The sequence below is a fragment of the Nicrophorus vespilloides genome, unplaced genomic scaffold (assembly GCF_001412225.1).
Source record: "Nicrophorus vespilloides isolate i.1.1-1 unplaced genomic scaffold, Nicve_v1.0, whole genome shotgun sequence".
NCBI lineage: Eukaryota > Metazoa > Arthropoda > Insecta > Coleoptera > Silphidae > Nicrophorus > Nicrophorus vespilloides.
Window position 1 is genome coordinate 341664 of NW_017100095.1, and position 27282 is coordinate 368945.

The 27282-nt window shown below is 31.8% G+C and overlaps 4 protein-coding genes across 4 annotated transcripts; 1 reads left to right on the plus strand and 3 right to left on the minus strand.

Moving 5' to 3' along the window:
* Positions 1-5957: 5957 nt before the first annotated feature.
* LOC108567745 lies at positions 5958-7044 on the minus strand. The gene is made up of 2 exons (XM_017928385.1): positions 6375-7044; positions 5958-6239 (listed from the first exon to the last, which is right to left on the minus strand). Exons 1-2 carry the CDS (start codon positions 6957-6959, stop codon positions 6075-6077), a joined length of 750 nt encoding a protein of 249 aa, XP_017783874.1. The 5' UTR covers positions 6960-7044; the 3' UTR covers positions 5958-6074.
* A 195-nt stretch (positions 7045-7239) lies between these two features.
* LOC108567727 lies at positions 7240-13552 on the minus strand. The gene is made up of 25 exons (XM_017928339.1): positions 13490-13552; positions 12808-13428; positions 12521-12751; positions 12137-12427; positions 11827-12006; positions 11546-11683; positions 11262-11399; positions 10977-11117; positions 10701-10826; positions 10495-10632; positions 10310-10387; positions 10174-10263; positions 9987-10064; positions 9773-9850; positions 9502-9579; positions 9314-9391; positions 9100-9177; positions 8898-8972; positions 8692-8769; positions 8416-8493; positions 8132-8272; positions 7841-8014; positions 7606-7743; positions 7408-7517; positions 7240-7273 (listed from the first exon to the last, which is right to left on the minus strand). The coding sequence occupies exons 1-25, from the start codon at positions 13523-13525 to the stop codon at positions 7240-7242; spliced, it is 3426 nt and encodes a 1141-aa protein (XP_017783828.1). The 5' UTR covers positions 13526-13552.
* Positions 13553-15730: 2178 nt separating this feature from the next.
* Positions 15731-16950, minus strand: LOC108567744. The gene is made up of 3 exons (XM_017928384.1): positions 16797-16950; positions 16212-16742; positions 15731-16135 (listed from the first exon to the last, which is right to left on the minus strand). Exons 1-3 carry the CDS (start codon positions 16833-16835, stop codon positions 15875-15877), a joined length of 831 nt encoding a protein of 276 aa, XP_017783873.1. The 5' UTR covers positions 16836-16950; the 3' UTR covers positions 15731-15874.
* Positions 16951-23498: 6548 nt separating this feature from the next.
* On the plus strand, positions 23499-25318 carry LOC108567746. The gene is made up of 2 exons (XM_017928386.1): positions 23499-23806; positions 25146-25318. Exons 1-2 carry the CDS (start codon positions 23569-23571, stop codon positions 25265-25267), a joined length of 360 nt encoding a protein of 119 aa, XP_017783875.1. The 5' UTR covers positions 23499-23568; the 3' UTR covers positions 25268-25318.
* The last annotated feature ends 1964 nt before the right edge of the window (positions 25319-27282 follow it).

Consider the following 27282-nt stretch of genomic DNA (forward strand, 5'->3'; position numbering starts at 1 on the left):
AAAGTTCACTATAATCAATCACCCTGAGTTTTGTTCTTAGCATTTAGGACACGTGTATTCAACGGTGCCGTAATTGATTAGTGTAACACAAAATTGTGCGGTGCGATTATAAAAACTGGATCAAGTATCAACTGTTTGACATTTAAAACGTCAAACGTATACAGGGTGAAACGGAACAAAGCATACGTGTTCGTTCCTTAACAATCCTCCCTGAGGTAAAGGCAGTTTTACCCACCCCCATTATTTACACTTTTGAAAAAGTTTTAATTGGGGTGAGCGCGTCGCATTCTAATGCTGCACTTCTGTCGCGCGACACCTAAAAAACGCAAAAAGAAATGGGGTGGGTGTTCCGAAACGAACGGGGAAAAAAAAATTCGGGCGTCCCCCCGTTCTTCTCTGTTTTTTATCATAGGGGGTTGATGCATCGCATAAAAATCGACTGGCTTGTGTCTGTTAGTACCCAAACGGCTTTGAATGGTGGGACATTTTAGGCCCAAATGTCAACGCGTGACCTTTTTTGCGGCGGTCACGCGAAAATTAAAGCGGGCATTATTCAAGCCTGAAATTAAACGAAAGTTATGGCTAGAGATAACTATTCTGAACAGAATCAAAGAACGTCCCTTCCTCTCCCGCCGAGCGCTTATCCTTCTCCAGGACGAGAACGAAAAGAAGGCACAGCGCGAACGCTTAATTTAACATCTCGCAAACTTGAATCGATTTTAGAAAAAAAAATATAATATGCCCATTAAGATTCCACAGAAAACCCTCCTGCTACTGGATTAAAAGTTCTTCTAATATTATCTATATTTGTTTTTTAGTAAGATATCCTTATAATTAAGACTTCTTACTTTATTAGATAATCTCTATTCTACTCTAACACTATAAGCAAATATCACGCAAGTTAATGCAAGTTAATCTATTCAATGAAATCCCGCGCCACACATTGCTTAACTTTATTCATCTCTTAATAAATTTCATTTAAAACTAAAAATTATGATAAAAATAATTATATAACACTAACACAAGTTTTTACATTTCTTATAAATCATTGTAATTTATTAAAACAAAGTTTTAATATAAATTTATCAAAAAAGTTAAGCAATAATTGTCACAATTTTTTTTATAAAAATGAAATAATTTGTGATTTATCGAATTATAAAAGAAAGAAATTATAATGTAAAATTTTAAAAACAAATTTAACTCATAAATATGCAGATAATTAATTATAGTCCACCCTTCATTTTATACAGTGTAAATATTAATATTTATATGCAAACTGTTACTAAATAAAGCAGCAAAGCAAAAATAATAATGTAAAAAAGAAACGAATCAAAGCAAAACGCGCGTGTTGAAAAAAAAAATATGAACAGATATGCATGTATCTAAATGTGTGCCTCTTTTTGTGTTCATATATGTGTTTTTTTATACATACGTATACATAAATATGTGTCTGTGTGCTTTCCACGATAAGAGTATTAATTGTGACAAAGCACTTACGCAACAATGGGACAGGTTTATTTATTATTCATCTGAATCGACCGCTCGATTCTTGATGTAATCTAAATAATATGACTACGAAGCTTGATTGTTCCCCCTTTTTTTTATTATTTTCCCTATCCACGCCAAAAGCTTTTACTTATTCTTCTGTCGTCTGCTCGCGTTTTGTTATTCCTCCCTAATATTTATTTTTTTAAATTCCTTTCTTCTGTTGTTCTCAATTTTCCTCGATGTAATTCAAATACATTATTTTGATATTAATAACACTTTAAGCATTCAACATGCACAACAATCAAATAATATACAATTGGAATTGATTACATCATGACAAATATGCTTTAATACCTACTTTTTAATACTTGTATTAGTCTCGTTTTATCAATAATATTTGATTACAAATTAAAGTTGTGTATGTTTTTCTCCTAGTTCTTAACTAATTTGCTCTATAATCAAATATAACAGAAATCGAATGGATTACATCACAAATCAGGACAAATACACATTACTACTCAATGGTGGAACTTAAAATATTTGTCCCCGTGTGGCTTTATAAGGCATAAGCAAATTTGGAGTACTTAGACAAATTTGATAGCAAGGGCCCCCTCGTTTTGAAATAGAGAAAATCATAGAGCCCTAAACAACAGTTAAAAAAATGATGATGGGGCCTCAGAATGTCGGTTATCCGAGGGACACAGTAAGAAAATCGTGGGTCCTAAACACCAGTTAGTATTAGTATTGAAGGCCCTACACAATTTTGTATTTGTCCCCTTTGTAGAACAGGTAATTCCGACACTTACTATTACTAAGCATTTTGAATTAATTATTTAATTATTTTTCAAATTGAAACTGTTTTTTATTCTATTCAATATAACATTTAAATTATTACAAGATTTCAGTTTATTCCTGTATTTATTGGATTTTTCATTGTTACAGCACCTTGTTATATTTTCAACTTTGCGTGATATAATATCATATAGTTTACTTATTAAATGAACACTTTAAACGCACATGCACAGCAACTAAATATTACATAATTCGAATTGATTTATTTCGTAATGTTGCGTTCACACTATACGTTCTACGATATACACAAATAAAAAATAATAATTTCTGTAATTCAAAGTTACATAATACATCGACGTGCAAATTCAGACGTACGGATGAGATAAGCTCGTTGCTTTAAGGACAAAGCTTATTATGTAATGTTTACATGGAGCTTAACTGGAAGAGGAATTATGTTAAGCGGCAAGTGTGACTAATTACGTCAATTATGCACAATCTAATTATTATTGACAACATTAATTCAGATGTTTATGGATTTCCAAATAAATTTATTTTTTATTTATTTATTGAATTTGTATGAAATCTCATTGAAATTAATTTCTTTAAAATTTTGCAGTAAACTAAAGAATTTATTAGTAAATTAATAAATTTAAGTTACGTTAAATGGATGTGAATTTTTTATTGAATTCATCTAAAATATTATATTAAATAGATACAAATATATTTTTTTATGAAAAATTCGTTTTTTTATTCGTCATTTTTCTGTTGAGATGGTAAGGTTGGAGGAAAGGATACAAAAATAAAAGGACGAAATGTATGACGTGGACGTAGGCAATGGGCGGGATGGGCTGTGGAAGGGATGATGGGTCTGGCGGATTGTTTAAACACCGAACGTAAATGAAATGTGCAAACAGGAGCCTTCTATGGGAATGGCACTGTTCTTGCTTGTAAATTAAAAGCAATTAAAGTGAATATCGCGCAACAATGAGATCGAGCGTTTGTTTAACTTAACAATAGATTAAAATTACTCTGTTTCTATAGGAGCATTGAATAATTAAAGAATCGGGCCCAGATATATACAGACAATGCTTGTACTGCATTTGTCCCCCCCATCCTAGTCTGTGTATATCCAGAGCGTTTATCTAACTTCTCTGGCGCGCCCGCACGCGCTGCGCCTCCAAAAGCCGCCACCCCCGCACTCTGCCGTCCTCCCCCCATCGTGTCCAATGAAAAATTCATGGCGCGGATTATTCAAACAATTAGGCTGTTCCGTTATTAGTAATCATAACAGTTCCGGTGGCATGTTTATATAATCACATTATCGAATCAATATACAGTCGGACCCTTTTCATCAAACAGCCTCGCGGCCCTTCATCTGACCACTCTCATCAATTCAATTTGCGTATCATGTTATTACTATTTGAAATTCTTAATCTACTCATTCCAAGCATTTCTTATAATACTCTCAACAGATTATCCTCTCTCAAAGCTAATTATTGTTAGTAATTAATTAAACGAAGTCATTACTCTCTAACATCTTTTAATTATCAGTATCAGATTATTCGATATAACATAACAACAATCATCACTAAACAGTGAGGCAATGTTTTTTTTTCAACATAGATTTAAATTTAAATAAGTTCGTTTTAAAAAGATATATTTTTATATAAGAATTAAATATATATAATCTTTATTGCAACAGTAAAAAAAGCACAATTTAATATTTGCATACATAAAAAAATAGATAAATTGCTTTGTGCCGTGTCCATCAATTAGAACTTTAATGAAATTAAAAAAAAATAATGATAAAACCATTAATTTATAAAATAATTTTAAAGGTACCGAAAAATTTTGCAGACCTTTTAATTTAGATCAAGAAAAAGATAAAAGAACAGCAGATCATAAGTATTTTCTCTGCTGATAGAGGTTTCCCAAAACATAAAAATGGATTTTGTAGACTACTGATTTAGATGTTACAAAAAAAAAGAGAACAGAACAGCAGATTATTTCATGATTTTGCGGCACATATTGTGTAGGCGGGTGTCCCTGTTTATACAATCATATTATAGAATCAATAGCGATCCCCCCGGAGGTCGGTGCGCCAATTGGGGGGATGTCTGCGGCCGCACTGCGCGCCATTGAGAGGCCGTGAATCCGGGGGGATTCCCACATCCCCACCGCTGTAAAGGGGGGTGGTTTAAAAAAAAAGAAGGGAAGATGCTGAAGGAATAGAGAGAAAGAAAATGAAATGAAGGTGGGTGGTAGTGGTGGTTGGAAACATACATCGGAGATGTAGAGACAAGCAGCGAAATTTCGGGGGAAAACGTCAGAATTATCACATGGTATCAGCCGGCATTACTCCTGAAGGAAACGAGCCAAAACAAACACATTTAACGTCGCTCCGAATGGCCCCGTTATCCTGTATCTGTACGTGTCCTGTTTGCGATATAAAAAAGCAATCATGTACAAAATCAGTGCCGGGTATCGAGTATTTCTATGTCGCCGTCGGGACGCATTTGTTCGCTTGCTTAGAGCTGTGAACTCCCGGCGGGATAAGAACTCATTTAACTTGGAATGTGTATTTATTTTATTATACTCGCAACTAATGGTCTATTACAATTTCTTTCTCGCTCCGGCGAAGGATCCGTGCTTCTACATAGCAAAAGTTCTCTTCAAAAAAGGGCCGAAGGCACTGTGCAAATGGAATAGATTCAACTTTGACATCGCCTAATAATAAGTGGCACACATCTAGCATCTTACAAAAACTTTCAAATAGTTCACATCGATCCTTGCATTCCTACAAAAGCTTTTGGAAGTCAGTCAAATCAACATACATATTTTATATTTTCTGAGATTTTACTCCAACTATCCATGCATATCCACAGCTGTATAGATATATTTTTCATGATAACCATCAATGCTTCTATCATTGGACAACCAAATCCATTTCGCATATTTCATAAAACATATCTACACTTTTTATATAACGTGATTCTCGTAGAAATTTATCTGATAACATGATTTCATACAACGCGTAACGTATCAACAGCAGCTCCTCATATTGCATTCATTCATTTTAATTATTGGAGATATGTGTTTCAAGATTTATACAATAATACAAATATAAAAATGCCTTCTAATCATTTTATTAACTATTCATTTGTAAACCAAAACACCTATAAAATATAATTTTATTAGTAATAAAACAAGCTATTTTTATTATATTATGTTAGTATATAGTTGGTACATCTGATAAAAAAAAATGACATATACCTACAGAAATGTAAAGATTATATTAAAAGAAAAACAAATAATTATACTTGTTAAATGTTAAAGCTTGGTAAATACAAATTATGTATAAGTTTTACAGTTATTTACAATATTTATATTTCATGTAATTACATTTGGTGAGAGAATAATTTTTCTTTGTTCAAAAAAAGTATGCAGAACTCAAAAGTCTTTCAACCTTTCCATTTCCATTTTAACGAATATTACATGTCGTGTTTCAATTAAAATGATTTCTCGACAATAATATACCTATTTAAACTGAGCATAACTTCAGGTTGTACTTATATACAAATACATATAGTTGATCTAATGAATACAATTGTTATTGAATTAGTATAGACATAGAAAAGTATATTTGTTTAACAAAAAAGAATACGTAAAGTTGCGTCTAATAATGTATAAAATAATAAATAAATAAAACTTTTGTTTTCAAATAATTGCAGGTAAACAAATGTTTACGTGGTATCACCTCTGTCGGATGATGGTTTTTAAGATTGTCTCCTCGGTTAAGTATCATCGTCGCTCGAATCACTAGATTCACAGGGTCTTAAATGACGTGGAAGAGTATCGGAAAATTTTCTAGGCATTCGTTTGTCTCCGTATACATTTTCAAATTCTGAACTTGTTGGCTCTTGATTATCATATCGGTGGTTTCCACTGGAACTGGATGCCTGTGACCAGAATTATATTTATTTATACAATAGTTAGGCAACCATTAGTTATGTTTGATATATATTTATTGACAGTGGCAGACTAAGGGCCGTGAATGTTAAAAAAAATAATATACATTTATCAGTTAATCCTACCTGTTGGCGATTGCGATTCCTAATATAATTTTCCATAGATTTCCCATAAGGATGTCTTGCGTTGGACCAAAAAGTTCTTCTGGAACGCGCTTCGTCAGAGTTATCTGTGAATCCTTGAACAGTAATCACTATTTGATTGTCTGGTCCATTTTCATTACTGTAAATGCCTTGAAAAATATCAATAGTCTCTGATCCATTGTTCTGAGTTCTACTCAACGGAGTCAATAAAATTGAACTAGACTCTTCAGAGTCGGTAGAATCATCTGGGCTTTCGCCGATTTGATTCATAGGCATTGTAATATTACCAGGCCTAGAGTCATCATCGTATCTGCTCTGATACAATAGAGGATTGTCCGTAGTAGATGTCGTAGATGCAGATTCTTGTCTTTGGTTTATGATTGCACGGCGTAATGATTGCTGGACATTCTCACTTAAAGCGTAACACATGCTTGGATTATTACTTCTCTGATAAAAAACGATATTATCCAGATTATTGATTCTGGAATAATGATCGTTATAATCTACTAAATTGGACTCATGCTCGAATGGGGGATATGTTGAAGATGCTGATCGGTATGCTATCATTACACCATTTAGATTATGTACTTCATTGTTTTCATCAACGAAATTGTTATCATGATCATCATCATCACCATGATCATCATCATGATCAACATCATGATCATCATCATGATCATCATCATGATCATCATCATCATCATTATCATCATTATCATCATTATCATCATCATCATCATTGTCATCATTATCATCATTATCATCATTATCATTATTATCATCATCATCATCGTCTGACGAATCTTCGATACTGCTATTTTCATAAAAGTAGTCTTCTGAATCGTTTTCAGTGCGACATGGCGGTCGAGGCATCGGAGCAACTACTGCAATATTCTTTGGTCTGTTATTATTACGACCAAAAGCCAAAGGAAGTGTAAAAGATTTTATCTCTTCTCGTTCACTTTGATCGATACGTTCATTCGAAACACAAGGATTTATTTCTGGATTTTCTAACATAGAGTTATGTGAAATATTTTCTTGTGTTTCATCATTATTTTCACTACTAGAGCTGCTAATAACAATTAAATTAGTATCATGAACAATATTTGTTTGTGTGGCATTGTCCTGAAATTTCAAAAAGAAAGTTTTAAAAATTTGAGGTATCACAAGAACATTTGAAGTATTTAATTTGGTATAATAAAAAAAAACTTACCAAATTATCATCAACCGTAGAATTAGAATTAAGATAGTTGCTCGACATGTTAAGACGTTCCAAGATCTCATCAGTTGTCAATACATTGCGTTGTAACTGGTTCCTATGTAATCCTGTATCTAACCAATTTCTTAAAACCTGTAATAATGGAATAAATCAATGTACATTTAATATTTGCTTGTGTATAAAGTACAATTATACACAATTTAACTTATTTCATTTGAGTAGAACTTACTGGAATGGAATTACAAGGTCTCGATGTGCTTGGGATGGGTTTAACCTTTTGAATTGGTGTATTTATGTTTCGTTGCAAAGAAAATGTTTGTTTTGGACATTTCAAATTATCATTTGTATTTTCGGATTTATTTGAAACATTGTTGTCACTAATGCGGCTCATATTTGATGGCTCCTGTAAGTTTAGATATTATAAAAATTCGAAACACCTTAATTCTACAATCTAATCTTGACAACTACTTAAATGATGACAGTACCCCTTTCATAATATGATACAATAAAAAGAACTTACCCCAATTGAATCATCAGATGAAGAGTCGCTCATTCTTCTTGTGTTTCTTTCACGTGTGATGGTCGATCTCAGATGAAGACCGCTGGTAGATGCACGAGGTTGATCTAAGATGTTACGGCTTGTAGATGTCTGTAAAGCTCGCTACAATTAAATTGTCATTCATATTAAATTGATATTAGGAAAGGTTTTAACAAAATTCAAGTTATCACTAAGCCAGTTAATTTGATGATATTCAGAAAATATGTCTCCTGAATAACATAAGTTCATCTCTTTGTTCTACTTACGTAAGGGGTGGATGATTCCCGCTGAAGTCCACTGATAGAAGCACGAGGTTGATCCAATGTATTTCGGATCATAGGTATCTATAAAGGTCGATACAATTAATATAAAATTAATTTTATTAAAAGCATCTAAATTGATTCTACTATTTATTGAATGCTGATAGTTTATATAGATTTAATAAAATTCGGGTCATTGTTAACGTTGTAACTGTTATCAAGTTTGGTATATTAATAATGCAATCATCAGATAAAGAGTTGCTACTTTTTTGATCTACTTACACATGGTATGGGCGATTCCCGTTGAAGACCGATTGTAGAAGCACGAGGTTGATCCAATGTACTACGAATCGTAGGTAACTGTAAAAGTCGCTTCAATTAAAATAAAATTGATTTTACTTAAATCATCTACATTGTTTGGATTATTTATTAAATGCTAATCGTTTGAATACATTCAATAAAATTTCAACTTTTTTTGATTTACTTACACGTAGGACGGACGATTCCCGTTGAAGACCGCTTGTAGAAGCACGAGGTTGATCCAATGTACGAATCGTAGGTAACTGTAAAGGTTGCTTCAATTAAAATAAAATTGATTTTATTCAAAGCATCTACATTGTTGGGATTATTTATTGAATATGGTAGTTTGAATAGGTTTCATAAAATTTCTACTTTTTTTGATATACTTACACAAGGGATGGACGATTCCCGTTGAAGACCGCCTGTAAAAGCACGAGGTTGGTCCCATATACTACGAATCGGTGGTATCTGTAAAGATCGCTCCAATTAACATACAAATAATTTTATTGAAAACATCTACATTAATGGGATTATTTATTAAAGTATGATAGTTTGAAAGGGTTTAAAAAATCGAGTTATTCTACTTATTTTTTTATCTACTTACACATGGGGTGGGCGATTCCAGCTGAAGACCGCTGGTAGAAGCACGAGGTTGGTCCAATGTACTACGAATCGTAGGCATCTGTAAAGGTCGGTCCAATTAATACAAAATAGATTTAATTCAAAGCTTCTAAATTGATTTCGAGTCATTACTAATATCTTTGCTAATATCTACTTTGGTATATTACTTACACATGGGATGTAAGATTCCCACGGAAGTTCGCTGGTAGAAGCACGAGATAGATCGAATGTACTACGGGTCCTGGATATCTGTAAAGGTCGCTTTATTTAATATAAAATTGATTTTATTGTATGTATTGAATGATAGCTGATAGTTTGAAAGAATTTCATAAAATTTGAGTCATTACTATTGCTTTTGATATTATCCAGATGGTATATTAAGAAAATAGTACATTAGTGCAATCATCAGATGATAAATTTCTACTTCATTTGTTCTACTTACGCATGGGATGAACGATTCCCGCTGAAGACCGCTTGTAGAAGCACAAGGTTGATCCAATGTATTACGGATCGTAGGTATCTATAAAGGACGCGTCAATTAATATAAAATTCAAGTCATTGTGAAAGTTTTTGCAATTTAGTTTGATATATTGAGAAAAACATACTTCAACGCAATCATCAGATGTTGAATTTCTATTTCATTTTAATTTACTTACACATTGGATGATCGATTCCCGCTGAAGTCCGCTGGTAGAAGCATGAGGTTGGTCCAATGTACTACGAATCGTAGGCATCTGTAATGGTCGGTCCAATTAATACAAAATAGATTTAATTCATGCTTCTAAATTGATTTCGAGTCATTACTAATGTCTTTGCTAATATCTACTTTGGTATATTACTTACACATGGGATGTAAGATTCCCACTGAAGTTCGCTGGTAGAAGGACGAGGTTGTTCCAATGTTCTGCGAGTTTTTGGTACCTGTAAAGGTTGCTGCAAATAACATAAATAGATTAGTTTCTGCTTTTTGTCTACTCACACGTGGGATGGGTGTTTCCGGCCGAAGTCCACTTGTCAAAGCACGAGGTTGATTCAATATGCTCCTAGGTGTCTCTTGCTGCAAATAACATAAAATTAGTTTAATTTGATGTATCTATAGTTTTGCAATTAATATTTATTGACTCCTATTTGGAAAGTAAATAATTTGATACAATAGAAACTTACCTCGTCACAATTATCAAATCCCAAGTCTCTCTTTCTTTTTAATCCTTTTGCACTTTGAATTTGTGATTCATGTTGAAACCTGTCTGTCAAAGCAGGAGGATCATCCGAGACAACGCCCGTAGATGTCTGTAATGCTTGCTGCAAATAACAACATTGATGTGATTAAGTTTTATTGATCTATGATAATAACAATTGTAAGAACCTACCAACTCGAAATCATCGGATGATGATGAAGAGTTCCTTCTTCTTTTAGATACTTTTTCAGAAGGGTTGGGCGATACCCGATGAACGCTATTTCTTAAAGGACGAGATTTATCCATGTCTTCAGGTACCTATAATAATAGATGCAATTACATAAAATTGGTGTAACTCATATTCTACCATAATAGTTTGGAAAGGGTTATCAAAATTCGAGTTATCCCTTATAATAGTTGCATTCCTTCACTAGTTACATATAATTTAGTACAATAATAATAACTTACCAACTCAGAATCGTCAGATAATGATAAGTCTATTCTTCCTTTCGATCCTTTTTCACAAGTGTTTCGCGATGCTATATGAACGCTGCTTGTAGACACACGAGGATCGTCCTTCTCTTCGCACGTAGTTACCTGTAATGACAGCTGCAACTACACAACATTGATATGATTCATATTTATTCACTCATTATAGTTTAAAGAGGGGGTTATCAAAATTCGAGCTATTCCTAATAACAGTTGCATTCTTTGCCACTTAATATACAATTTGGTACAATAATAAGAACATACCAGCTCCAAATCATCAAAAGATGAGCCTTTCCTACTTTTCGATCCTTTTTCAAGAGGATTGGACGATTCTAGATGAACGCTGTTTCTAGAAGCACGAGACTCATCCTGCTCTTCACATGTAGGTAGGTGTAATGATAGCTGCAAATACATACAATTGATATGATTCATATTTGTTCAACCATGATAGTTTAGAAAGTGTTATCAAAATTCGTGTTATCCTTAATAACAGTTGCATTCCTTTGCTAATTACTATATAATTTGGTAGAATAATAACAACAACCTACCAATTCGCAAAAATCAAATGATGATGAGTCTCTTCTTGTCGATTCATTTTCACAGAGGTTGGGCGATGCCCGAAGAAAGCTATTTATCGAAGCACGAAATTCTTCTATGTCTTCGCATGTTGGTACCAATAATGCTAGCTGCAAATATATAGAATTGATGTGTTTAATAATTATTCAAGCATGATAGTTTTGAAATTGTTATCAAAAATCGCGTTATCCTTAATAACAGTTACATTCCTTTGCTAATTACTATATAATTTGATACAATAATAATATCCTACCAACTCGGCATCATCAGATGATAATGAGTCTTTCCTACTTTTCGATCTATTTTCAAGAAGATTGGCCAATTCTAGATTAATGCTGTTTTCAGAAGCACGAGATTCATCTTGGTTGGGCGATTCCTGATGAACGCTATATGTCGAAGCATGAAATTCTACAATGTCTTCGCACGTAGGTACCTGCAATGCTCGTTTCGCTTAAAATCTACGTACATTTCTACAATTCCCTTTATAACTACATAGTTGAATTACACTCCCCGGAATTATAGGATTTTAATCTAAGTAATATGATTTGTTTATAAGAACTTACTTCAAAACAATCACCAGGTGAGAACTGTTCATCGCTGCTGGTTAAATCTATGTCTGGACCTGAATCGTCAATTTTTTCGATGTTATCAAAATCATCAAGTGTCATAGGATTAAGTACAATTGATAGCAAATCACTTTCCTGTAGGATGCTTTCTAAGTTCAAATCAAAAGCATCTTCATTATCACTGACTTGTGATGATTTTGAAGAACTTTCATCATTATCATCTATGAACATATGACTTATCTTGTACTTCACAATATCGTTTTTGTCATAGCTAATGTTTGATGGATTCTGAAAGAATGGTAAACAAAATTGGTACCAGAATTCAAGTTGTATAAGCTCTTGTAAAAAATCACGTAACCAATTATATTATGAATGACTTACGTATACATAGTGGTAAGGTTCATCGTTACTTGTTGAAGCACGACTTTCATCGAAGTCTGGTGTAAAAAATGCCTCTTGTGCATTTAAGACATGAATATAATGCAATGAGCTTAAGACCGCATCAAAAAGAACAGCCTTCGCAAATTTCTTATATTTCGGATCGATATGTTTAATCATTCCCATTAAAAACTTTCCAAAGTAATCATCGTTTAACAAGAGCGCATATAATAACTAAAATACAATTTTATTAAAAAAATAATACCGGATAACTAACAGATCTCTCTTACCTTGACGCGTCTATCGGGTATATTGTGTTCGGTATTTTCCTGTTGATCGGATGTCGGCTGTTTGGGAAGTCTGAACAGCATAGCACAAGATTCATCTCCACTTTGGTTTTCACTTGCATATTCTGAATTCGGCGTTCTTGTATTATTGTTATTATTAGTTTCACTGACTTTATCTGATTTATTGTCATCTTTAGATACTTGAACATTATCATCAAATATTTTATGATTATCTTCAGATATTTGATTACTGTCAGTAGGTGCGCAATCGCGATTACTGTCCTTATATACTTGATCATCATCTTCTGATAATTCATCACCATCTTCAGATAGTTGATCATTATTTTCGGATATCTCATTATTGCCTTTAGATGCCTCGCAATCACTGCCGTCACTATCTTCATTAGCACTATCATTGTCTTGCGTCGATCCATTGTCTCTTCTTCGAGATGATTCATCATCTGGTGCACATTTTTCTAGTAGATCAAAGTATTTTATTATTCCCAAATGTACATCAATTATTTTGGTTTTCAAATAAATGTTAATATTCCTGTTGACACTTTTCATTTTTTTAATTATGTAATTTTTGAAGAACTTATCATCTGCTATAACATTGCGTTTGATCTGAAAAGGAAATGCACAATATTAAGTAACCAACTTATCCGAGTATCAATCCTCCTCCTACCTGAGCATAGTTCGCGAAATCGCTGTTCGTCGCCATCGTTCTTCGCTCAGAGGAACTGTAACACTGAATTACAAAAGCAACGAATGTGCACTTGCTGCGATCCCGCTGTTAAATGGCCAAACCTGGATCCCCACTCCTTCACTCCAATTCTGATAACAATAATATTCACAATAACCTATTGATATTATTGTTTTCTCTTCTTAAAAATTACGTGTTATATAAGAATTTCCATTTGTAAACAAACTTAGATGATTATATACATGATTCATGAATATTAGCATTTAATTTAAATATTTTAAATCTACTGAATAAAAAATAGGGGATGATAACTACCGAAAAAGCGTGTGAAAACAGACGTAAACGAACAAAATAATTTGTTCTTCAAATATATTTACCAATTATTTACATAAGTTCTCATTCTTTTAACTATTCTTCTAAGTAAAACGACTTCGTTAAAAGGACCAAAATTACATTGATAGTATAGTACAAATCATGTTGGAAATATTGTTGTTTACAACAGACTTTTAGATACACCGGATCATAAGACGCACCCCAATTATTAAAAAAAATAGCGAATATAAAATTGGAAAAAAGCTATTTAGAAAATTTAAATAACAGTTAAGCTTTTAATCGTTCCCAAGCCGGAAACGTATCGTATTGGCTTCATTAATTATTGTGAACAGTGATAAAATTTGCTGCTGGAACAAAAGATCTTGTAAACAATTGATAAAGAACTAGTAAAAAATAACGACAATTTTTAAGCATGGGAAAGTAAAAATTTCCACGAGTTTGCTTACATTTCGTTAATCTGAAACAAACAATAGGGATTGCAATAAACTTTCCGAAAACACAATAAAAAAATAGTTAGTCATTATTTTTACCTATTTTTTTGGACAAAATAATTACATTGGACTATAAGACGCACACCTTTTCTTTATATGAATAAAATGTATTATTGTATAGTTCTAAGTCCATTTATTTACATGAAACAGTGGATGTTATGATCCGACGGAGAACTTTTAAATACGGAATGAAAATCGCATTATAAAACCGATCTTGAAAAAAAATCCTGTCCTGCCCTAAATATTTGATTATGTATGTATGTATGATTATCTCATGCTTTTTCTTATAGAATTTAATAAAAGAGAATAAAAACATTAATATAAAATTTTAGGTTAAAATAGAAAAAAAATGCGTTAAATAACAATATAATCTAATATTATGAGTGGAAGCATATTTTTCGTGTTTTCTATAAACGTATAATGTAATAATTCAATTACATAATCTGTGAACTATGCAAGTAATTTTATAAGAATAATATTAACACTAACCTAAAAATCACGTTCAAGTGATGAGATGATTATTAGAAATATTGATTATAAATATTTATTTTATATGATAGTATATACTGGGCTATAAGACGCACCCGAATTATGAAACAATTTTATAGAAGAAAAAAAAAGGTATTTTTATATAATGGGACACGCCCCAATTCTAAGTTTAATATACATACCGTAGTTGTCCGTCGGTACCCGGAATTTATAATGAAATCGCAACAATTTCTTATTTCTTACAAAATTCAATAGTTGTAAAATAATAATAATTTAGTTCAAGCGAATAATGGAAATTTTTGTTGTTACCATTTTCAAATCCATAAATGTATTGTATTGGTTTTTATTTAAATTTATTCCCATGTGCAAGCCTGTCCAATTAATGTCAACATCGATCAACTTTGCTGTGGTAAGAAAATCCGCTGTAAACAATATAAGAGCAGATAAAAAACAAATAAAAGCATAATGGCTTTTTTCGAGGCGACTGATTCAACGAGTTTGCTTACATTTCGATATTTGGTAAGAAATAAATCAGAGAGAGAGAGAAAATTCATTAGTTTGCTTTTCTTCGTGTGAACCAATTACGTTCAACGCAGCTAATCATATCGCCACAATACTTAAGAAAACAAACAAAGATAGCGTTGGAACAAAGGGTGATAATTTTGAATGATTTCTTTTATTGCATATTTCTTGCAATCTATTAAAATTGTAAAACGATAAGACTTTACAAATACATCATTATAAAATGATTGCATTATTCTTTTTTTGTTTTCTCGTAATACTTTCATTCATTATCAAAACTCAAAATTTTCCTCTGCAATTATATTTTTTATAGAATTATTGTAAAAGCATTTGATTCTGCAAACATTTTTAGTGTTGGAAATGGAATGGAAATATATAAATAAATTCGTTTATTGTTTAAAAATAGTTTATTTATTTAAGCATAGTTGTAATAATTCGGTAAATTGATACATATATAGATTATAAAGTAAACTGAAATAAAGATAGACGTAATTAAATATAATATAATAAGTGATAAAAAATTGTGCGTTGATTATAGTTTCTTCAAATCGTCCCAAAATCGCTTAAGGTCAGGATCATCTTCCAATGTTGGCCAAACCATTTCCTCGTCGTCGTCATCGTCAGGTACAAGTGGTAAACGCCTGAAAGATGGTCCAAGTCCTGTTTGCTCTCTATGGAGATACTCCGGCCCACGAAGTCTTTCATAAACCATAGTCCGTCCACCCATCTTCTCTATCCTAAAAGTCCTGGAGGAATGCGCTCCAATATGCAATTCCAAATTCTCAGAAGTCACCTTAATAATAATTTAAAGAAAAAATCGTTTAAACAAATTGCAATTTTCGTTAATTAAAAACAAATTTGTACATTACCTTCTTGTATCTGTTTTGTCTCAACATATCTTGCATGTATGGTGAGACGTGGTCTCTGTTACAAGTCCTCCTAGTGCTTGGCATCTGCGATCTATTGTTTGCATCATCAATTTCTTGGTTACTATCCTGGGAACCCGGTGGATCAGGTGGAGCACTCGCTAAAGTAGTTTTTACTACAATCCTCGAACTGGATTGTTCCTCATTTTGAGCAAGCGGATCTTCTTTAGAACTGGTCACTTCTAAGTTTATTGTATAGTCATTTCTCGCTGATGGAATTAAAGTCTCCGTCGCATCCGGATTGAGCAAATTAGGTTGTTCGTCGTCATTTTGTTGCAGTTCGTTAGTAGGAGCAGAATCCTCATAAGAGACTTCCTCAATCGAACTAAGAAACTGCATATTCTTAGACGTACTGACAAGCATTTCCAGAATCATGACTTTCAGGAAGGTCTTGTAACGCGCATTTACCATTTTTATTTTATTCATCAAATATCTCCCAAACAGTTCATCATCTTCAATCATAGATTGAGACAACTGTAATAAAATATAAGTATGATAAGTGTAACTTAATTAAATTGCTTTCCCTACCGGTGGAGAGGCTGGTCTATCGCTGCTCGTAGAAGCCATAGTACCTTTCACGGTAAACTCTGAACGTTGAATGACAAATAGCGTCGAACCACACTTGGCCAAGCCTCGCACTTGAATGAGTAATCCAGTGCAAATGCGAATTGTAACATATATGCATATATATATAGACTACTGGAAGGAACGAGCTCGCTCGAGTCCAAAGGATTCGGACATTTTAAAAGCTTTGATTTTAAAATGGCCACGGACAATTGCATAATGCAATGTTTCAATTGAGTGTAAATGCACGAAGATAGGTCGAAATTTGTAATGCGCAGAGTGCAGTTACGTTTCAAATATTATATAAAGCTTAATTGAATTATTGTCGTATCGTGTCGTATTCGTCTCAATGACAATTTAATGTAAGACGCATTTATTGTTTTCTTTCTCTTACAGCGAAGTGGGGTGACCGTTGATTCTATATTTGAATGATGGTTAATCAAGAGAATTTCTATTGAATTTCTATTCAATTGATTCTATTTCGTATTGCATTTACAAAAAATATTTACTATTAACATTGAAAATTAAATTATTCTTAATAAAACTATAATATCTTTCATTTTAAATGCAGGATATTTTTTTTTAATATCGAAAGAATAACTAATAATGTTGAAATTTTATGTAAGTAATAAATAATAATAATCTTTATTGCAACAATTAAGAAAAGTATGGATATAAAACTTTGTAAATTATGGAAACGTTTTGTATTGTTATAGTTAGCTAAAAAAAAGCGAATAGATGTAAATCGTTCAAACTGAATAATGAATGTTGTGTATAATGATATTACTCACGCAGACTGCGTTCGAATTTTAAAAATAATATGGAGTTATACTGAATTATTGCTATTTTTATTAAACGTACATGCCTTTGAATAGTTAATTTCTTTCACAAATAAAATCCAGATGTAATTTGTAATTTTCATTAAATTCTACTTTCTAATATTTAATTTCTAATTTTATAAAAAAAATCATTTATTCATTAATAAATTATATTATTTAAATGTAACTTTTATTCTTTAAATGCCTTATTTTATTTTAATGAATAATACAGAACTCAATTTCATTATAATTCTAATACAAATTGAAACGAATTCGGTAATACTATTGCCAATTAAATTTATTGTTTTTTTTTTCGACAAAATTTAACTTATTTCATTCATAATACAAATGTAGTAAAAAGTATTTATTAGTATTACTACACCTTTGGATTGAGCGTAATTGAATGAAGTAATTAATGTAATTAACAACATTAGTGGTAACAACAGAAACATTGTATATTTTACAAAGCGTGTATGTGCGGTCAAAAGACTTAGTTCGTTTCAATAGTAATTTTAATCACAAAATAATATACTTGAAAGTTTTCACTTGAAAGAGCTTCTGTGCAAAATCGAAGAGGATTGTAGTTTATAACAATTGTTTCTAGCATCGAGAGGAGAGTCCTTCAATTATTTCCACATAATAATAACTTGAAGGATATTTAAAGTGTTTATACTAGTGTTTCCCAATTTGATTGTTAAGGGGGAGTATTTTGTATATGTTACATAGATGTAAATGAAATATTTCCAAATTGAAACAGTGGTGCATTTAACTGCACACTAAACTCGATTAGAAGGCCAAGCAGACGATCAATTTACTGCTCAATAGCTCAACAACCCAACGGCTGAAGTAATTTTAACCACTTGACCTTCAGCTGTGATTTATATTTTCCAATAGGTAAATTACAGATATTCATCTGGAGAAATAACATAAAGAGTTTAAAAAAAATAAATAAAAATTAAAAAGAAAATAAATAAATGAACGAAAGAGAGAGATTTGAAGAGAGGTTCACGACCCGGAGGGCCGTGAACAAATTTGGCCTTGGTATGAGGGAACAATTGATAAATTGCGATTGCAATGAACGTAGTTACTTTCGACGACATCCGAATTCAGGATACTAAAGTTTATGCTCTGAAAAATCATCCAGCTCTGGAAATTAGTTAGAGCTGGGGAACGGAAGATTAGATAATTCGTAGGGATTTTTATCCCTTAATAAAATAGGAGAGTTTTATTTTTACTTTTTTTGTTGTAAAGTTCGCTTTGTTCTTTTGACGTAACGACACTTAAGGGAAATGTAGTTACAGTGTGTCATTGGCGCAGCGGAATCGACGTGACATTTTCTTTGGACCTCGTTATTAGCGAACCATTTTTCTTCCTAATTTTCCTCGCTTCATGGTATCACTTCTTTTTCGCGTGCATCTATATAGAGAGAGAGATAGACGCAATGGAAATAATTACGATTTCGACGCGTATGGACGTGCATAAGGGATTTGAGGGTGGTAATACAATATTGGTGTAATCCCATATGACGGGGGCCCTTAGGGACCGTCCCGGCGCGTTTCCATGCTCACCAAGCGTATAAGCCATTGACTAAGGATATTATGCTATTTACAAAGAACGCACATTTAGTTGCCTTTAATAACAATATCAGTGGAAAGGACGAGGCTACGCTTAGGTAGCCTAAATATTTGCAAGTAAATCGCGGAGCTTTATTTTGCCCTTCGAGGACGGCAGCCCTCGAGCACTCATTTAATATTCATGAAATGTATTTAGCGCTGAACGTCTGTGATTTCGCAAGATACAGCGATAGAGAAAGAGATAAAGAGTGCGAGGGGTTGAAGGGACAGGGGGTTGAAAAAAAAGCATCCCTCGCGCTCGAATTACAAAAAAAGCACAGCCGATTTCTTTTAATAACATTTTAATTAGCATTTCCTGGTAATGGAAATATTAATCTTTTCACGTGCAAAACAGCAGTATTCAATTAAAATTTACAAGTAGGTAATGCTACATATAAAAATTAGTAAAGTAAGAAGATTTTCTTTCTCCGTTAAGTATCCTTTTACTTAAGGGAAATGTAATTGCTTTGTACCAACTATTCTGGTCAATTGCAATGTAAATTAATTATCTGATTAATTTTGTCAAGCAATTAATTATTCTTATGAAAAAAAAAATGTGAAAAATTTTCAAAATTTCATTAAAATTTGCATGCGATAGATAGGAAATAACTAATTTGTCTGTTGAATAAAGACACTTAAAGGAATTGCAATTATAATTATCATTAATGGAATTATCCTGATTAACTAAAAGTAATTTCATACATTTATGTTGTTTAACACTAAACATTAAATTTACAAAAAATATTTTTTATCTAAAATAAAGCACAAAATTGCATTATCCTGATCAAACAAGATTAATAATAACTGTCTTAACACCAAAAACCATCCTGAAAGTTCTTCAAATATCAAGAAAGACGTTTTAAGTAAATACTTACGTAATAATTAATAATCTTTCATCTATAATTTATTTTGTAACAATATGAATAAAAAAAAATCAAATGTAAATTAACTTTACAATCGTTTGAAAATGAAATGAAAATGTGTAATTTCTAAGTCTTGCATACTAAAATAGATCCGAATCGAGCTTTATTTCGTTCAAGAAAAATGCATTATATACGACGTTGCATAATCCTTCTGAAACGTGTGGAAGTACGTCGTTAAAATGGGTTGCCTTATGATTGTATATTTTCATTTTCGAAGGAGTTGATGAGATTTATTTTTGAAAAGCAAATAAAAGCCACAATTCATATTGCTTGGTTTTATACGTTTCTGCCTTCCTGTGAGCTTATTCAACGCGTGCTGTTTACGATTTTTGTTGTTGTTGTTTAGTCTCGGGTGTGCGGTGATGGATCCATATTGCAACGGCTGCCACGAATTGACGTAAAAATACTTCTGCTTCGCTTATAAACCGGTTTAAACGCAATACACATATGAGCTTTTTTTTTGTTGATTGGCAATAATATTTGCATCTACATGAGAGTTCTCACGTTCTAACATTGATGTACTGGTGCGTCCACACTGCTTAAGATTAGCGACGCTTTACTTAAGGATGGGCGTATAGTGTTAAAATATATGAAATGTGCAAATAAACGCACATGGGAATAGAAAACAGTCATAAAACCAATAGGATAAAATTCATTACCAAAGTAGAGACATTTAATATTTATTAATTTAATGATCTTCCAATTGATTAATAAATATGTTTAAATAAAAACTAATCTTTAAAGTAAATAATTTTAAGAAGGTGAAAAGACTGATGTTAATATAAACATTATTTTTATGGCAATGTAACAATTGATTCCATCAATATCTTTTTTTTATTATTAATAATTCATATTTTGCATATGCTTTTCATACTTAATAATTTATGTAATTTTGATAAATAAATAAATATTAATTATAAAAGGTGCGTCTTATAGTCCGGAAAATATTTTTTATCAATAAGAATCCTAAATCAACTTATTTCTTTAGCTTTATACGTTTCGAATAGTCGTGACTTACAAGTGTGTACTTTCTTATTAGATTCTTATACGTTCTCAGAGAAATTCAGCTAAACAATTTTGGTATATGAAGCGGTTTCATAAAATCGTAAATCAACTTATTTCTTTCGCTTTATGCGTTTCAGTTATGTTTTACTCTTTTTTATGGTTTCAAGAAACAATGTTTGTTTTCTTTAGTTGGCTCTCTCAAGGTCATTAAATGCACGTTCTACCTGAAAATTTTACAGCAGTCATTTGATACACGTCTCTACACAGTCACGGCTTATTCATAAGCACTTCAACCCCACTAGTAAAAAATCAAATTTTATTATCGCCGTTCTTAAAATTTTAATTTATTTTCTCTTTCATAGAATTTTATGAAATAATTGCAATTATTGTAAATATTTTTTAATTTATTTAAAAATGAGTTTATTAGCACTAATTTGGATCAAATATCTATCGACTTTTTTTAAATTAATTTGAATTTATTTATAAAGCTATCTATCTTTATAATAACAAGCTTCACAAATGGGTGAATAAGAGAAAACATAGGATAATTAAATGGACGTAATGAAGATGGTACAGCAACCCCACTTCACATATATAATATAATTGTCCTTTTTTCTCTTTTAAAGCTTGTTGTCATAAAGATAGATTGATTTGTTAATAAATTATAAAAAAAAATATATTTCTTCTACACGCTAGAATGTTTCCAATTTGTAAAGACATTAATAATGGCAAAAAACTTATATTATAAAATGTTGGATGTACTTTGGATTTGCTCGCATATTATGATGTTACTTAGTGTGTGAATTCGTGAAATCATTGAGGGGAGAAATTTTATTGTCGTTTTTATTGTTTCATATTTTTTTATTCAGTTATGTGTGTTTGTCTCTATTTATATAGATGTCTATTCGCGGGACGGGAAGTTTGGAGTAGAATTTCATTAGGTCCTATTAAATATTGATAGAGGGTGGGGGGGTAATAAAAACGGGCGCGCGTGTTTTTAGTGTCGTAATGAAAAGTCTAAATACACTTGAACAATGGACTATATCGGACAGAATCGCAGTTGGAAATCACGAATATTTAATTATGTATTAAGCGCGTCGGGGGCGGCGGCACGCGATATATTTCCATGTTTCGTGTCGTCCGCAAATGAAATCACTAACGATGGAGGCGATATCAACGAGAACTATAAATAGAAGAGAAGTGCAGCTGATCGAAACCGGAAATAGGAAAATCAAGAACTCTGCTGCAAGTGCCATTCTTGTTGTTGTTGCTTGTGCGGTTTCAGTGACAATCGAAATTTTAGATCATTTCTTATTATTAAGGTTTATTATGATTAAGTCTAAATCAATTAATAAAAGATACTGTCGGAATTAATGTTACTTTTGGGATTTTGATAATGTCGGTATTTTGATATTGTCGGGATATTGCGGTTACTGTCAGCCCTTAAACGGCATTCACTTTCATTCGTTAATTGAATGCCCTTTTCGCCCATCAATCCATTAATTCTGTTTATGTAACATACGTAGAAGTTTCGTATTTCATGTTTGATGTTGCATTAAATGATTAAATTTATATAAACCGCTTACGCGATTTGCCGACGGAGTGTACTCACGGCAGAAAAGAATATTGGGCATATATTTTTTTTCTTTTACGCTTCTGTACTTGCAGGAGTGGCCTCCAAGTATCATCAAAAAAAAAAAGAAGGAATATCAATTACGTTTATTAATCTGCATACATTTTGAAGCGATTTTTAACTTTGACAATTTAAAAATATTGATTAAATAAAAATATATTTTTCAATTTGTTATTTATTTATATTTAGAGTTTGTTTATTTTTAATTTGTCCACTAATGTTGATGCATTTCATGTTTCCTTTTTTTTTTCTCTCCAATAAATTATGATTATTATTATGAAAATGCCAATATTTTAAGAGATATATCAAAACGTAACAATATATTCTCGAAGAGGAGTGAAAAATTAAGTGTAATAAATAAATTCCTTACAAAAATAAAAAATATTTTTCAGTTTTGATTTTATATTATTTATTTACTATAATTTTTTATTATAATTTTGTAAATATTCAATATTGTGATGAATTACAAATTGATATATTTTTTAATTATAATAATATGAATAAATATAATGGGATTATTTTTCAAAATATTTTACAGAAAGTTTGAATTCGAGTAAACTAAGAAGATGAATAAATGTTTGTAACTTTTAATAAAAAAAAACAGGTTGAAATCCCGTAGAAATTGCTTTCGTTGTAATAAGTAAAAGGTATAAATCTAGTTACGTCCCTCTGTATCTACTGTTTCATGATGATCGATTTGGTACATAGCTGTGCTATATCATTTTTGTTGATGGCCTGTTACAGATGCAAGTCGCGAACGGCGGCGTAGTTGGAAGTGGTGGCGGCGGCATAGGAGGAGGCGGCGGAGACGGCGTATCCGAACCTCAAGTGGATAATGCGTCACTGTCGGCTCCGCAGACCGAAGTAATCCCATCTTTATCGCACAGGATATGGAACCTGTCGCGATTATCCTTCGATGGCACGGACAGGACAAATTTTTTGTACAGGCAAGACCTGCACCGGCACTTCGTCATTTCCACAGGTAGGGTAGTTTTCAGGCCTGTTACCAAAAATACTGTATAGCTTTTGTTGTCGAAGAGCTGAATGCAATCAGAAAATTTGCGCAACGTGAATGCCAAGCGGCTTATGCATGGTGGTACACCCAAACAGAACGGCAATTCCGTTGCTATAGCAGCTGTAACAGTAATTGATTTCGAGCTCTATTCATGTGAAGTGTGTACTTATGTATTTGATTACACTTTGGTAATTAACAGGAATCCGCTTAATGATTGTACGGCAAAGTTAAGTTACACCTTCTGCATTTACCTTCTGTAAATACTATAAAATGCCCATTGCATCTTTTCGCGCTTTACCGAACTAATATCCTTTTGACTTAAGTATTAAAGTATCAAACGAAAACATACACTTTATGTCATATTAACACAAATGCATATATTGGGTGTTAACATAAGTCCTGTCCGCTTTTCTCATATTAAGAGGACAAGAGGACACAATAATAGAAAATTTAAATATATACATAAAAAAAATAATTTACGAGCTGTCCTTTAATTCATAACATTTTCACAGTACATTACGCAAATATCGCGAACAGATTTGGAGGCTTTATTCCCTTGATTGAACGCGAACTGACGTAGGTGTCTACTTGTCATTCCGATTTAATACATGCTTTTAATTCAATAAAATAATGGCTGTAACGTAAAAGCAAACACAATATCTTGTGGAGTAGAAAATTCTTACTTTACTTTGTAATTCACTCTAAACCATCTTAATTTATGCAATACCTCCATAATTATCCAAATACAGTAAAAAACAGATTATCCCTAGTAACGTTAAACATCGCATTTAGTTGTACTTTTTTTATTCATTTCCTTGTAAAAATATGTTTTCTATTTTTTTTTTACGGATTTGTAATAATTTAATATAATCTGTAATATCTTGACTTCGACTTCTCTGCATACGTAACTTCTCTGCAGCTGAAAGTGTTCGTTTGCAGCTTATTTTCGATTAATTCTGAAACTGCGTCAAGTGCATTATGCAGGAAGCAGGTGACGTTTCAAATCGTAAAACTAGAGCTCAAAAAACATTATTTTATGTGATTTATGAGACGTCAGAAGGCAAACATATACAATTCGCAGTATATTCCCAAAGACAAATTAATAATATCTTTGTTGAATGTTTATACTTAACAGTAAGCCTTATTTTTTTTAACTTGATTTACTAGTTAGTAAGTAAGTTAACATTAAGTTGGCTTAGAGCCAAATAATCTTACATAATTCAAAAAAAAATGTTAATAACAATATTTTCAAGGAGTTTGTTTAAGTTACAGTTAAAAAATTAGTATAAAATAATTTTATTTTCAGATACGAACTTTCCACGCGGACCCCTGTCTCTATCATCGAAGGACTGCTCGACCTGTCTTAGTCACGATCCGGCCCCTTTTAGCCCGGCCGAGAAACAGCAACAAACCCACCCTCTAGGCTGAAATATAAAAAAAACTACGCACCCTATTCCATATTGAGAATATATATATAAAAAAAATACGTAAAAAATATAAAATTATAAAATTCCCTTTCGAGAAATTATATAAGGAAAAAAAACAGAACATATTACTAACATATCATTTAAACAATCAAATGTATCCTGTAAATATGTAATAAAGTATATCCAATCCTCTGTATGTAAAATTTGCACCTGGGTTGTTTGTTGTTGTTGTTGTTCGTCCGAAAATACAAGTTCGTAGAAGCTTTTCGCTTTCCAAACAACCGGAGGAAATGCTATGCATCTCGACTGTATTTATGTTTATATATAATAGAAAAAAAAACGTATAATATATATATATAAAATTTTCAAAATTACCGCGTCAATTTTCTTTTCTAGTCTGTTTAAATTAATTAGTCAGTTGATTGCAATATTGTATATAATTAATATCTTAGCCTTAGATGAAATATTTTAAAATTAATATATATATATCCCTGTATATCTAATATGTATATTATATTAAACAAGATTTCTTTCCATGCTAGTCTAATATAGATAATGGTAACCCAATAAATGAAGGAAAACAACAATATTGATTTACTCATTACTTAAACCCCGCCTGTTAACATAAAACAACAACTTAAGTAAATTGGAGCATTATTTAGTTAACCCACAGGGAATATAAATGCACTCTATTATATAATCGGAGCTCATTTAATGTTCGTTCGATAATACGTACATGATTATTTATTGTGATGGAACTAACCTGCAAATATACGCACGGATATATAATAGTGAATTAAACTTGATTTAAAAGAAATATTAAAGCATGACATGATTATTTATTGTGCTCGAACTAACGTACAAATATCCGTACGGATGTATAATAGTGAATGAAACTTGGTTTAAAAAAAATGAAATCAGGATTAATTAAAATCAATTAAGTATAGTCCGTTTTACAGCAATATTTCCGAGTCCGACGGCAAAGTGTAAGTAGATATTAACCTGGAAATAAATATAATTCAGTATCCGATTAACTTACATTTGCTGAAAGTGTCACAATTTGTGTATGTATAACGTACGTTAAATGAACGTCAACTGCAATAAATCCTATTGAAACAAAACGAAGTATTAAAATAAGAAAATTAGTCTGTTTTCATGATGAGTACAACAACTTATATAAATTGGAACATTATTTAGTTAATGGTGAATATAATCGGGCATTATTTAACGTACGTTCGACGATACGTACATGATTATTTATTGTGCTCGAACTAACGTACAAATATCCGTACGGATGTATAATAGTGAATAAAACTTGCTTTAAAAAAAATGAAATTAGGATTAATTAAAATCAATTAAGTATAGTCCGTTTTACAGCAACATTTCCGAGTCCGACGGCAAAGTGTTAGTAGATATTAGCCTGGAAATAAATATAATTCAGTATCCGATTAACGTACGTTTGCTTAAAGTGTCACAATTTGTGTATGTATAACGTACGTTAAATGAACGTCAACTGCAAAAATCATATTGAAACGAAATGAAGGATTAAAATAAGTAAATTAGTCTGTTTTCATGATGAGTACAACAACTTATATAAATTGGAACATTATTTAGTTAATGGTGAATATAATCGGGTATTATTTAACGTACGTTTGATAATACGTACATGATTATTTATTGTGATCGAACTAACGTACAAATATACGCACGGATGTATAATAGTGTATTAAACTTGTTTGAAAAAATAAATAAATCAGGATTAATTAAAATAAATTAAGTATGCTCCGTTTTAATTCAATATTGCCAAATTCGCCTGCAAAGTGTAAGTAGATATTAACCTGGAAATAAATATAATTCAGTATCCGATTAACTTACATTTGCTGAAAGTGTCACAATTTGTGTATGTATAACGTACGTTAAATGAACGTCAACTGCAATAAATCCTATTGAAACGAAACGAAGTATTAAAATAAGNAAATTAGTCTGTTTTCATGATAAGTACAACAACTTATATAA

Excerpts from the sequence above, each read along its gene's own strand:
- LOC108567745 (XM_017928385.1), bottom strand. The coding sequence starts at position 6,959 with ATGATAGCATACCGATCAGCATCTTCAACATATCCCCCATTCGAGCAT. Across the intron at positions 6,240-6,374 it reads GGAATCGCAATCGCCAACAG|GCATCCAGTTCCAGTGGAAA; the intron begins GTAGGATTAACT and ends TTCTGGTCACAG.
- LOC108567727 (XM_017928339.1), bottom strand. The coding sequence starts at position 13,525 with ATGGCGACGAACAGCGATTTCGCGAACTATGCTCAG. Across the intron at positions 11,684-11,826 it reads CATCTGATGATGCCGAGTTG|CTAGCATTATTGGTACCAAC; the intron begins GTAGGATATTAT and ends ATATATTTGCAG. Across the intron at positions 8,015-8,131 it reads CATCTGATGATTCAATTGGG|GAGCCATCAAATATGAGCCG; the intron begins GTAAGTTCTTTT and ends CTAAACTTACAG.
- LOC108567744 (XM_017928384.1), bottom strand. The coding sequence starts at position 16,835 with ATGGCTTCTACGAGCAGCGATAGACCAGCCTCTCCACCG. Across the intron at positions 16,743-16,796 it reads ATAGACCAGCCTCTCCACCG|TTGTCTCAATCTATGATTGA; the intron begins GTAGGGAAAGCA and ends ATTTTATTACAG. Across the intron at positions 16,136-16,211 it reads GACAAAACAGATACAAGAAG|GTGACTTCTGAGAATTTGGA; the intron begins GTAATGTACAAA and ends ATTATTATTAAG.
- LOC108567746 (XM_017928386.1), top strand. The coding sequence starts at position 23,569 with ATGCAAGTCGCGAACGGCGGCGTAGTTGGAAGTGGTGGCGGCGGCATA. Across the intron at positions 23,807-25,145 it reads GCACTTCGTCATTTCCACAG|ATACGAACTTTCCACGCGGA; the intron begins GTAGGGTAGTTT and ends TTTTATTTTCAG.